The sequence below is a fragment of the Podarcis melisellensis genome, assembly GCF_964234715.1.
Source record: "Podarcis melisellensis genome assembly, chromosome: 4".
In the NCBI taxonomy this organism is placed as follows: Eukaryota; Metazoa; Chordata; class Lepidosauria; order Squamata; family Lacertidae; genus Podarcis; species Podarcis melisellensis.
This window is the reverse complement of record NC_138531.1, coordinates 52,134,410-52,146,743: the sequence shown is the minus strand read 5'-3', so window position 1 is coordinate 52,146,743 and position 12,334 is coordinate 52,134,410. Positions and strand designations below refer to the sequence as shown.

General features: G+C 42.2%; 1 protein-coding gene across 2 annotated transcripts in view; it reads left to right on the top strand.

The window, feature by feature from the left end:
* The window catches only part of DOP1B (DOP1 leucine zipper like protein B), a 64,956-nt gene that overhangs the window by 9,646 nt on the left and 42,976 nt on the right, over nt 1–12,334 (top strand). For both annotated transcript variants that reach the window (XR_014167820.1, XM_081908712.1), the window contains exons 3-11: nt 1,261–1,442; nt 1,960–2,130; nt 5,034–5,223; nt 6,071–6,169; nt 6,885–7,008; nt 8,244–8,353; nt 9,522–9,636; nt 10,980–11,100; nt 11,807–11,926. Coding sequence is in view for 1 of the 2 variants with exons in the window: in XM_081908712.1 (XP_081764838.1) it covers nt 1,261–1,442; nt 1,960–2,130; nt 5,034–5,223; nt 6,071–6,169; nt 6,885–7,008; nt 8,244–8,353; nt 9,522–9,636; nt 10,980–11,100; nt 11,807–11,926 (1,232 nt within the window). In the remaining variant the exon portion in view is untranslated. The remainder of the gene's footprint in view (nt 1–1,260; nt 1,443–1,959; nt 2,131–5,033; nt 5,224–6,070; nt 6,170–6,884; nt 7,009–8,243; nt 8,354–9,521; nt 9,637–10,979; nt 11,101–11,806; nt 11,927–12,334) is intronic.

Sequence of the window (12,334 nt, the reverse complement as noted above, 5' to 3'; positions counted from 1 at the left end):
ATGAAGTGTGGACCATTGCTTCATACTACTTCCTTATCATGTGACAAATAGGGTAGCTGAGTCCTTCTGATAAGAAGTTTTAGTGCCCCCATGAGCTGTTCAGCTGAATGTTTGAGTGACATAGCAATACAGCCCTTGCACACCCATACCCATTTGTTTGTACAAATGAAAACGATTAACAAAATTTTCAAGATGGGTTTAAATTTGTAATATAAAACACGAGGGGGGGGGCCCTGTTGAATGAATTTTTAAATATTTTTCCAGTGCCATATTCTTTTGCATTATGGATCATAAATTAGCTGCAGTTGTTTGGATCTTTGATCAGTTTACTTTTGCAAACTCAACATAGCAATTCACACACCCTTAACAAATAGTCCAGATGTTTACACTCTGTCTACTTGCTCCCAACCCAGTTATATATTCTAGCTTTTACATATTCTGCCTGTTCTAGGACTTCTGTGAAAAGAGAGAACTATTACTATTCTATGCCACAAAACATGCCTTTGTTTAACACAATTCTGTCCTTCTGAAACCAATCCCTAGATTCAGAGTGGTGAACAGGGGTTGGTAGTGCAACTGTATACATAGTCAAATTGTATGGGGACCACATTTTGAGATTCTTGCATTGCAGCAGGGTGAACTAAATGACCCCATTGCACAGATTCAAACTGCCAACCTTCTGATCAGCAAGCCCAAGAGGCTCAGTGGTTTAGACCAGAGCGCTACCCATGTCCCCATAAGTCTGCTAGTAACAACATGCATACATAATCTGATTTTTGTGCTGTCTTTCCATAGTCAAAACCAAGCTCAAGGTGGCTTACAGCATGAAAAAATACATAATTACAACATAAGAAAAGCCATAAACAACAAATAAAACACCAAAAATACACAACCAAATTGAAACAATTTCCACATAAGATCTGAAATAAAGGTACAAAACAATTAAAACCAGTAAAAGCAATAGCCCCCTCACACACACAAACAGTACTCCAGCCCAAGAGTGTTTTCGGCAGGTTCAGTTTTTGTAACTAGAGTCAGTCCAGGCCCCACCCTCTCAGGCCATGTGGAAAAAGGCCATCAAGGCAGGGAGCAGGTTCTCCGGGACTCACAGCTGAGATGATCTTTGGCCTCTTCAGCAGCCTCAGCTCTCTGAAGGCTAGTTCTGTTAAGTAGAAGATTACAGTAAAGCTTTAGCTAAGTTCATTTGCTGACTGATGTTGATGTAAGTTATAACATTTAATTCTTACCATTATTTTACAGGCTCTTCAAAGTAATTTGAAGTACTCCCTTTTACCAAGGCGTCTGATTATCAGCAAGAGGTTATCTCAGTGTTTGCATCCAGCATTGCCCAGTGGAGTACACCTAAAGGCACTAGAGACCTATGAGATAATATTTAAAATCATTGGGACCAAATGGCTTGCAAAGGACTTGTTTCTATACAGGTAAACATTCTAGTTAAAAAGTAAGGCTTGAATTTAATATTAGTGGCTGTGCTTGCAGATAATATTGAACTCTGGTTTAGCGCTGCAAGGATGAGTTGCAGAAAAGGGCCTCAAGCTCACGCTTCCCCTCCCCTCAAGTGTGACTGCAAAAAGCAGATTGGGAGCTTCTGTTTCAGGTAAACTACAGTTTAATGTCATGTAGCAACCCTGAACTGTAGTTAGTCTTCACTATTGTTGAAACGAGCCAACTTCATAAAGTGTGGTTTGAGGTTAACCTGTTTGAACAAATAACTAAGATTAGCCACAGTTTTCCAGGTTTCAGTAGTCACAAAAAGCTGGGATTAATTTCAAATGGGAACAAATGTTTCTAAACTTTCTCATAGCCGCCTCAGCGGGAAGGAAGTGCAGAAGCCCAAGACCCCGTTCAACTCATCGTTGTAATTCTAAGCCATAATTTAACATAATGGCTGACACCCACTCCCCCTTTTTAAATCTCTCATTCTCTCTGTGTCACCAGCTCAGGCTTGTTTCCATTGCTGGCAAATGCAGCAATGTCGGTGAGGCCTGTTCTTCTTGGCCTGTATGAGAAATACTTTATCCCACTGCAGAAGTGCCTCTTGCCAAGTCTTCAAGCCTTCTTAATTGGACTCCTGCCTGGTTTGGAGGAAGGGTCAGAAATCTATGACAGGTTGGTATCACTTGCTCTTACAATAAATGTCATTGCATTTTTAAAACTTTTAAAAAATATATTTATTTAATAGAATATATTTATTTAATAGAAACCCCCCACTTCCAAGAGTTGCTCACCTGTGCAGTATGGGGCATGTGGAAAGGCTCTTGGTGGGGTCAGAGAAGACAAGCTACTGAAAGAAACAGGAAGGGCAGAGCCGTACGGATTTAGAGTTAAGACGTTCTGTTTGTATTTGGCAAGGGCCACAGGACAACTTGAGCAGGAAGTGCCTGTGGCTGCAGAATCATAAGTGCAAACAAGCAGGTTCTTTTGGGTACAAATGGAAATGTCGCTGTGCCAAAAGGCATCTGGAAGCAGCAGGAAAAACTCCCTTCTGCTTAATATTTACAAGCTCTGTCAATGGAATTTAGAGAAAACCTTGTCTCTTTTCAGAGTTTTATGGAAACATTTGCTTGAGCTTTATCCTCTAAACTAAGCATTTTTGTTTTTTTTCTTTCAATCTTATAAGAGTGCAAAGTATGTCACTATTGCCTATTGTAGATAGGAGTGGGGGATGAAACATAGAGACTTAAGGCCTCTAACAAGATTATGACTGGTATGAGATTTGGAACATCAGTGATGCAGAACTGATGCAGTGTAGTTAAGAGCCTTGTCAGCCATCAAGTCTGTCTCTACTACATGTATTATTTAATTATGCACATAATTTGTGTGGGTGGTTTGCTTTTGGTTAAGCTCTCAGGATGCGGGCTTCCTTTCTCTAATTCTGTAAATTCATAGTATACATTAATCCAGTTATGTAGACAACTGAACTATCAGAAATGATTTTCAAATATTAAAGCCTTCTCAGACACCAGATCTTCACCAAAATCCACCAAAGGCAGGTGAATGGGATACTGTTAGTATCACAGTGGACGCTCGGGTTGCGAACGTGATCCCGCGGGTTGCAATTCGGCGCTTCTGCGCATGCGCAAAATGCGATTTAGTGTTTCTGCGCGAGCTCCGAAACCCGGAAGTAACCTATTCTGGTACTTCCGGGTTTTGGTGCGTCCGTAACCTGAAAACACGCAACCCGAAGCATCTGTAACCCAAGGTATGACTGTACTTAACTTTCCAAGATGTTTTACTGCCACCACATATTGGTACTGCCCGCCCCCCCCCCAGCCAAGTCTTCGCAAAAATCTGTATTTGAAAGAGAAGAAATAAAGATGGGAAGCTTGCATCCTATTCTTATCAGCACTTCTTGAAGTGATTACTTCTTTCCGATCAAGAGATTCTGTCCACTTAATTTATTCAGATTATGAGCAATCATTGGGTGACTCGTACAGTGGTGCCCCGTAAGACGAATGCCTTGCTAAACGAAAAACCCGCAAGACAAAAGGGTTTTCCAATTTTTAGCGGCTTCGCAAGATGAATTTCCCTATGGGCTTGCTTCGCAAGATGAAAGCCCATAGGGAAATCTCCGGGGACAGCGGGGAAGCGCAGCGGGCCTTCTCCTCTGTTCCCGGACCTGTCCTGAAGGCTTGCGGTGGGAAGAAGGTTTTCCTCCCCACCGCCAACATTTAGAAGGCTGTTCTGAAGGCTGGCGGTGGGAAGAAAAGCCCTTCTCCCCCGCCAGCCTTCAGAAGAGTTCCCGCAGGGCTGCCTAGGCTGCGGATAGCAGCATGCTGCCCCGCGCGAGGGGCGCTCTTGCTTCAGAGCACCCCTCACGCCGGGAAGACACCCGCAGCTTGGGGAGCCCTGCAGGACTTCCCCGCAGGGCTCTCCAAGCTGCGGATAGCAGCCTGCTGCCCCTATCCACAGCTTGCGAATAGCAGCCTGCTACCCCTATCCGCAGCTTGGAGAGCCCTGTGGGGAAGTCCTGCAGTGCTCCCCAAGCTGCGAATGTCTGCCCCGCACGAGGGGTGCTCTGCGTGGGACAGCAGGCTGCTATCCGCAGCTTGGAGAGCCCTGCGGGGAAGTCCTGCAGGGCTCCCCAAGCTGCAGATGTCTGCCCTACGCGAGGGGCACTCTGCTTCAGAGCGCCCCTCGCGCCGGGCAGCAGGCTGCTATCCGCAGCCTAGGCAGCCCTGCGGGAACTCTTCTGAAGGCTGGTGGCGGGAGAAGGGCTTTTCTTCCCACCGCCAGCCTTCAGAAGGCTGTTCTGAAGGCTGGCGGTGGGGAGAAAAGTCCTTCTCTCCCCGCCAGCCTTCAGAAGAGGTCTGGGGACAGTCTGTCTGAAGTCTGGTCTGAAGGCGGTCTCCATAGGAACGCATTAATTGATTTTCAATGCATTCCTATGGGAAACCGTGTTTCGCAAGACGAAAAACTCGCAAGATGAAAAAACTTGTGGAACGAATTAATTTCGTTTTGCGAGGCACCACTGTACATTAAGTCTTGCCCATTAGTGATGTGACTTGGCGGGGAGGAGAGATCTAAAGCAGATGGCCATAAGTAGCCCCTTACTATATTGAAATACTGACAGCATTAAATAATTAGCAGGCAAAGAGTGAACTTTTTTTATCTAAGTTGTACGGTTGAAGGCATGGTCCCATGATCCTTTGAGTCACAATTGCTAAAATGTGGTAGGGTTGACTAGAGTAGTAATTTCCTTCAGCACAACCCTAGAATCATTTCTCCATCTTCTTCCGTAACATCAGTTCCCAATTTTGAGTACCTGTGACGTACATGAGTGGCAATACTAATTTACTATAGAAGGAGCAGGCCTAGACTGGGTATAACTCGTGACAGAGTGACAAATTATGTGAAAATGTGAATGCAGTGACAGTCCCAAACTGGAGTGAGTTTGATCTTTTCTAGATTAAGCTGTGTGTTGTTGTTTTTTAAAAAAAGTATGGTCATTTGATGGAAGTGGTATAGAAACTTCCCTTTTTCATTTCCACTTTTTTTTTTTGTTTTCACAGGACAGATGCTTTACTTGTGAAGTTGTCTCTAGTAATTGGCAAAGAAGTGTTTTATTCAGCATTATGGGGGAGTGTCCTGGTTAGTCCTTCCATAAGGCTGCCTGCCTCCCTTTTTGTTGTTAGTCATATCAACAGAGAATTATCTGGAAAACAGCAGAAGTATATGCTGGGAACTGATACGAAGCTCATGGTAGGTTGCACAACTGGTAATGTGGGTTCTTTGTATGCGTTTTTAAACAAACAATTCTAGAAGCATGGGCAAACTGCAAACCAATCATACACTCATGAAGGTGATACATAGCCATCCTTGGATGTCCTTTCTCAGATCATTTTCTCTGGCTAAGTGTTGATCAACAGCAGCAAATCTAAGAATAATGGGGACCAATTGAAATCTCCCCCAGATTGACTGCTTTGGAAAGGGAGCGAGTTTATATGCACCAGCAGAACCTTGAACTGGAACTGCACTGAATCCCTATTTGGAGGTACACACTTTTCGCTGAAGGCAACCACAGAGTCTTGAGTATAGAAGAATAAGAAAGCTACATTAGTTAGACGGAATGCATGTTTGATCGAAAGCTGGTCCTAGTTCTGCCTAACTAAGAAGGAGATGCGGAGAGCCATGCTTGCTCTGTCATCTCTGCAGAAGAAAGACGCAAAAAGTGGGATCAAGGAAGGGAGAAGTAGGAAGTGAGGTCAGCAGTCCCAAGAGTCTGGCATCTGAAGAAAATCACTGCAGGTTAGGTGAGAAAGACTGTCTAGGAAGCATGGGGGTTACTCCCTCTTACCTACTTTATCCCCATGCAGACCCCATCAGCCTTACTACACCCCAACACCTCCAACAACTTCCCATTCCCTTTGCGCAAGGGAAGCTTGGGGAGAGGGGAAGATGAGCTGCACTTCATTCTCTCAGCCCGCACAAAGTCCCCCAGCTCCCTCCACATGGAGCTTGTGCCTTTGTCATGCCCTCCGCTACCAGGTATATTCCTTGGCAGCAGAGGGGTGCATTCCTCAAATGCAATTCTGTTCTTTTCTTACAGGTCAAAGCTTTTTGTGTGTCAATGCTGGATTCAAATGTTCTTGTGCAAAGGAACACTTTGGAGGTGGTTCTCTTCTTCTTCCCATTCTATTCATCTTTGGTAAGGAAAAGACTTAACTTTTTGTGGTCCGACTCTAAGGCTCGCTACACTGACAGGCAAGCGCAAGGGAAAACTGCCTAGGCTTTGTACATTTTCTGTACATGCAAGTGGTGCCCTGGTTTACGGTTGGGTTTATTTTTTAGCTCTCCCCCACCCATCCCAAAATCAAACAAACCATTGGTCTCTGTGTAAGTATTCTGAAGATGTTTAAAGGAGACAGGCAAGCGCAAGGGAAAACTGCCTAGGCTTTGTACATTTTCTGTACATGCAAGTGGTGCCCTGGTTTACGGTTGGGTTTATTTTTTAGCTCTCTCCCACCCATCCCAAAATCAAACAAACCATTGGTCTCTGTGTAAGTATTCTGAAGATGTTTAAAGGAGGGGCAGCTCTGCTGGTTCTCTAAGGAGTTCACTGCCGTATCTGCCACCAAAACAACATGCTGCTTTAGTAACTGCAGTTTCTTGGCCAGCCTCAAGGGACATTTAATGCAGATTGCATTGCAATAAATCAAGCCTTGAAGTTCCCAGTATCAGTACTACTATGGTTAGGCTGTCTTGGTTCTGATAGACATGAACAGATTGCAGCATTAAAGTGAGAGGAGTTTTATGTTGCTAATTTTTTATTGCCACAGTGTGGTGGCTTTCTTTGTTTTTGCATTTCCTGGTTTTTGTTCGAGGAGACTCACCTATATCTGACTTGTCTGTTCTTTGTTTAGGATCCCAGTGAAAGTGCTGTTACACTATCTAGATCTGATATAGTCCACCTTCTCTCAGCATCTGCCCAAACTCTCTTAAGAAGAGATATGTCACTTAACAGAAGGTTATATGCTTGGCTGCTAGGTACTGTACAAATTATAGCCACATTTTCTTTGTGTGTAATTTTTGCTATTGGTGTTCAGATAACTTTAGTGCACACTCTTGAAATAGAATATTTAAAAACTCCAGGTTTCATCTGTATTTATGGGCCATCTACAGCAGAATACCGGTTTTTACAACATTTTTGTCCTAGGATATTCAGGGAGTATACAGACATCCCCAAACACTGTATTATATGCATCTTTCCTAGAATTGCCTTACACAACTACAGCTGCAGTCCTAACCCCACTTCCCTGGAAATAGGCCACACTGAATGCAATAGGACATACTTCTGAGTATGTGGGGTTATGATTATACTGTATGTAGAGAAGTGCCGTTTGTGTTACCTTGCATAAGATTTTGTGTGAACAAACATTTCCTCAATGGAAGGGGAGTACCACAGTATCAATTAGACCAGGGGTACCCAACATGCCCCCCCCCCCGCCATCACCTGTGGCCAAGCTGGCTGAGGCTGATGGGAACTGTAGCACAACAACATCTGGAGGGTACCACATTGACTACTACTGCCTTCATCTTTGAAAAATTGCACCCTTTATTGTCATACATTGCTTACTCAGTGACTTAATTGACAGCTTGCTTTCTCAGTAATTCAGGAGTACCAAGTAGAAAGTTTAAATTAATAGAAGCCTCTGTGTCCACTGAATTATGAACTACTTTGTGAAACAGAAATCAACACTAAGCCCGGACAGTTGATTATTCACTTTGTAAGACTGGTGGGATTAAAGGTCTATATTTCACTTACCAGGTAAATGCCATGGTTCAGTAGTAGAGGACATGCTTTGTATGCAAAAAGTCCCAGGTTTAATCCTTGGCACCTTCAGATAGAGCTGAGAAACAAATGCTTTTGTCTGAAACCCTAGGGATCTGTGGCCAGGCAATGGAGATGATACTGAACTGGATAGAGTGAGTGGTCTGGCTGTGTATAACCACCTACAGTAGCGAATGTGTCATGTATGTGACTCTACAAAAGACCAAAGAAAGTTAAACTTACTGCCACACTTTCTTTTAGATGGGTCCTGCTGTCAAATTAAGCAAAATCCCTTGATTCCACACTGATGGCTCAAGTGCTATTAATGTCAGAAGGGAAAAGCAGTTCAACTTTTGTCATAATTGTTTGTGCCATTGATTTAAAAGTATATTATATTGCATTCATTATATTTAATCCACTTTCATATTTTCTTTCTTTATCATGTTCTCAGGTTCTGATATCAAGGGAGGTACTTTTCTACCAGATCCGTCTATTTCTATGTCCTTAGAGGACCATGCCTTCTACTTTTTTGGGAAATATTCCAAAGATCTTTTAGTTGAGGTGCGTAATATTCCTTAAAGAATGTAACCTACATTACGGTATAATAAATTCCCTGAAAGATACATTCCTTGTTGCCTAATCGCCTGTGTGCAAGTTCAGCAGCTCATAGGATCACATATGGGAATTTTGGTGGTAGAACCCAGTCCCAGTCTCAGTGTGTAGGTACAGCAGGAGGAAGTGGCACAGCCATGTCAGCAAATGCATTTCATTGCTGACATCATTCAACTGTCTCTACATAGTTATGCTTCTGTATTGTAGCTCTGAGTGCAAGGAGGAAGCAGGTCAGTATACTAGAACTGCAGAAAAATCAACATTTCCCTTCAGTTCATAGTCATAGAATTGTAGAGTTGGAAGGGACCCCGAGGGTCATCTAGTCCAACCCCCTGCAATGCAGGAATTTCAGCTAAAGCACCCAAGACAGATGACCATCCAACCTCCGTTGAAAGAAGAGTCCACCAGCTCTTGTGAGAGTCTGTTCCGCTGTTGAACAGAAAGTTCTGTCTGATGTTTGGTTGGCATCTCCTTTCTTGTAACTTAAACCCATTGATTTGGGTCCTTGCCTCTGGAGCAGGAGAAAACAAGCTTTCTTCTTCTTCCATGTAACAGCCCTTTAGATGTTTGGAGATGGCTATCATATCTTCTCCTAGTCTTCTCTTAGCGAGACTAAACATACCCAACTCCCTCAAACAGTCCTCATCAGGTGTGCCCCCTGCACACGTTACAGCTTGTTAATATCCTTCTTAAATTGTGATGCCCAGAACTGAACATGGTATTTCATATATAGTCTGACCAAGGCAGTACGGAGCGGTACTGGAAACTATACTTCTATTGATGCTGATTCCTAGTTCTAAAGGCAATGTGGGGGAATTGTCTACTGTGGGTAGGAGCTATTGGCTATGCTCTTTCCCCCGTCCATGCCAAACCACATACTACTTTAGCCGCTGCAGCACAAGCCACTATGTCTTCTCTGCAGTTGCAGGAGAACCACAATGTTAGGTTGTAAAAGAGGAATTCTGAAAATGGCTTTGGAATCTGGTGTCAGTTTTCCACCCTTCTTTTCAGTCAGGGTTTGGCTGTGTTTTGAGATCTTTCAAGCACTAAGATTAGAGTAAGTGACAATGTTAATCCTCCTTTTGCTTCCAAATTCAACATTTAATTGTTTTAACAGGCGTTGATTGAAATACTGCATCAAAATTTTGCAGAATCTGACTTGGAGGAACAGCATCATGCATATCTGAGACCATTCCGCATTCTCATAAGCCTACTTGACAAACCTGAAATAGGTAAGAAGAAAGTCTTTCAAGAGAACTAATACAAAAATATACTTGGCTACGATATATTTGTTTTCCATTTATTCTAGGTTTGTGCCTTTAGCAAGCATCTGACGTGGGATGACAAATGATGGTTAAAGAAGAAAGTTAAAGATACTAAGTCACAGCTAAAACAAACCATAACCAACATCAAACCCTGACTTCAGAGTGTTGTTTGTTGGTTATAAACAAACCATACCAATTAATAAACCATGGGTTAACATTACATGTGAACAGGCCAATAGATGGCTAAGCAAAACAAAAGGCAAACTTTACACCTTCTTTGCCAATAGGTAGCAGGATGTCTACTCTTATCATGATGAGTCCCAATAAGGCAGGTACCCAAATCACTAGTCATGTGCTTCAATATGCCTCCAGGATATGCAGGAAACACACTATGAACTGACCTTTGTTTTGTCCATATCAGCTTTATGGCCATCGCTTCATACTGGTTTTTAAAACAATCTTGTCTCTAGATTATGTTCTGAATGGCTGTCAACCTTGGCTACTTGAGTAGCTCTTGTGGATTTCTATTGTGGAAATAACATTTCTATTCCTAAATGTTTAGAAGTAACTGCCAAACTAATGTTGCATTTTCAGGGTCTCTTACGGTTTAACTGTTAGATGTTCTGCAATCCTGCTTTTTCCTTCTCTCTAATGAAATAAGGAAGTATATTCCATTGGTATGAGCATGCTACTGTTACTTCACTTTTAAAAGCCTGACATATAATAGAAAAATACTACCATTATTTCATGCATCTGTGCAATATTTAAATATAAGAGAACCTGTGGCATTATTTCTATCCTTTTGAAATATTACAGGCCACAATAGTAGCTCAAAATAAATGGTGTATAATATGAATAGTTACAGTCATTGCTGGGGCGGGGATACATATATTTCTAAGTACTTGCAGTGGGTCTTGCTGAAGTCTTGCTGAAGAATATAAAATTGAAGAAAAGCTCCTGAAAAATAGTTGTATTAGTTTGTTGCAACAAAAAAACCAATCCATTGCTTTAAAGGCTAAAATGTAATGCCATAAGTATTCTAAGCTAAAGCCTACTTCATCTGATGACCTGAGACCAGTACAGTACAGTACTTGGTTTCTCGCTAAGAATAATACGGTTCTAGGAAACAATTTCTGATCACATTGTCGGTTTTTAATCATTCCAGTAAAAATGGAACAGGGCTTGACAATTATCTACATAATTCACTGAGCCACTAAGAAGTTGGGTTTCTGTTTCCTTCTCTTCTATTCTGAAATAACATATTGCCACTCATCATGATCAGACTTCATTGTATCTTTCTTTTGTTGAAGGACCACCAGTTGTTGCGGATTTGTTTCTTGAAGTGATCAGAGCATTCTATTCTTATTGCAAGGATACACTGGGTTCTGATCTTAAACTTAGTTACAGTCAAACAGGAAATGTCCTTACAAGGTATGCTTTGGTCTGTCTTTTTCTTTTTTTGCTCTGACATTAATCAGGTGTCTGAAAAACACCACTGGGATTTGATTTATCTCCCCCCCCCGCCCCCACTAGTTTCCTGCTAACCATGACTATTGTGTCATTGCATTTGAGTACCCAAATTAGCATTTCCTCGAAAGTAAATTTCATTAAAATTGAGCATTAAACTAGAATAGTTAGACACACTTAATATGTTGATCATTTAATTTTTTTATAAGTAATGGTGAGTGAGCACCCCTGCACTCAGTTTAGAATGGGCACACTGCAAGCAAGTTGTAATTAAGGGTTTGGTTTTATTTGAGTCTGCATCCAGCTTGGCCTTATTCTGAGCTGAGACCTCTCAATTCTCTTGATAATGACATAAGGGGGAAATGGCTGCAGGGCCCCTTGTTGGATTATCAGCTGCAAAGTCAATTGGAAATGTAGGTCCATTGATGCTGGTAGTCCAGTAGGGCTTATGGTATCATGAGAACTACAGTACATAACCCGTCTTGTGGCCAGGACGCTGTCAGATGCATATGCAGCAGAAATTAACAACAGCCAATGAGACATAGTTCCCATTACCCTGCTAGATTTCTTATTTTGCAATATATATTTGTTCTTTGATGTCTGTGCTTAATACTTCAGAATGCTTACTGCTGAATATTTACTACATTTGCTTGACTCTTGCTGTTTTTAGTGCAATCAAAGAAAACAAGAATGCATCTGAGATAGTTAAAACAGCTAATCTGCTGATCACATCCTTAAGCACGGATTTTCTCTGGGATTATATGACCAGATGTTTCGAAGACTGCTTCAGGTAGCGTGCGCACGCACGCTCTCTATATATATTATGCTGTTAGAGTTAATCTAAGAGTCTTAACTTCGCTACTTATTCTTGACCTACTGTGTCTTGTATGTTTTATTGTTGTACACCACTGTACAGTGGTACCTCAGGTAACATACACTTCAGGTTACACACGCTTCAGGTTACAGACTCCGCTAACCCAGAAATAGTGCTTCAGGTTAAGAACTTTGCTTCAGGATGAGGACAGAAATCGGGCTCTGGCGGTGCGGCAGCAGCAGGAGGCCCATTAGCTAAAGTGGTGCTTCAGGTTAAGAACAGTTTCAGGTTAATTACGGACCTCCGGAACGAATTAAGTACTTAACCCGAGGTACCACTGTAATACATTTTGTGAAAAGCATTATAGGAATCTTTCAATAGCCA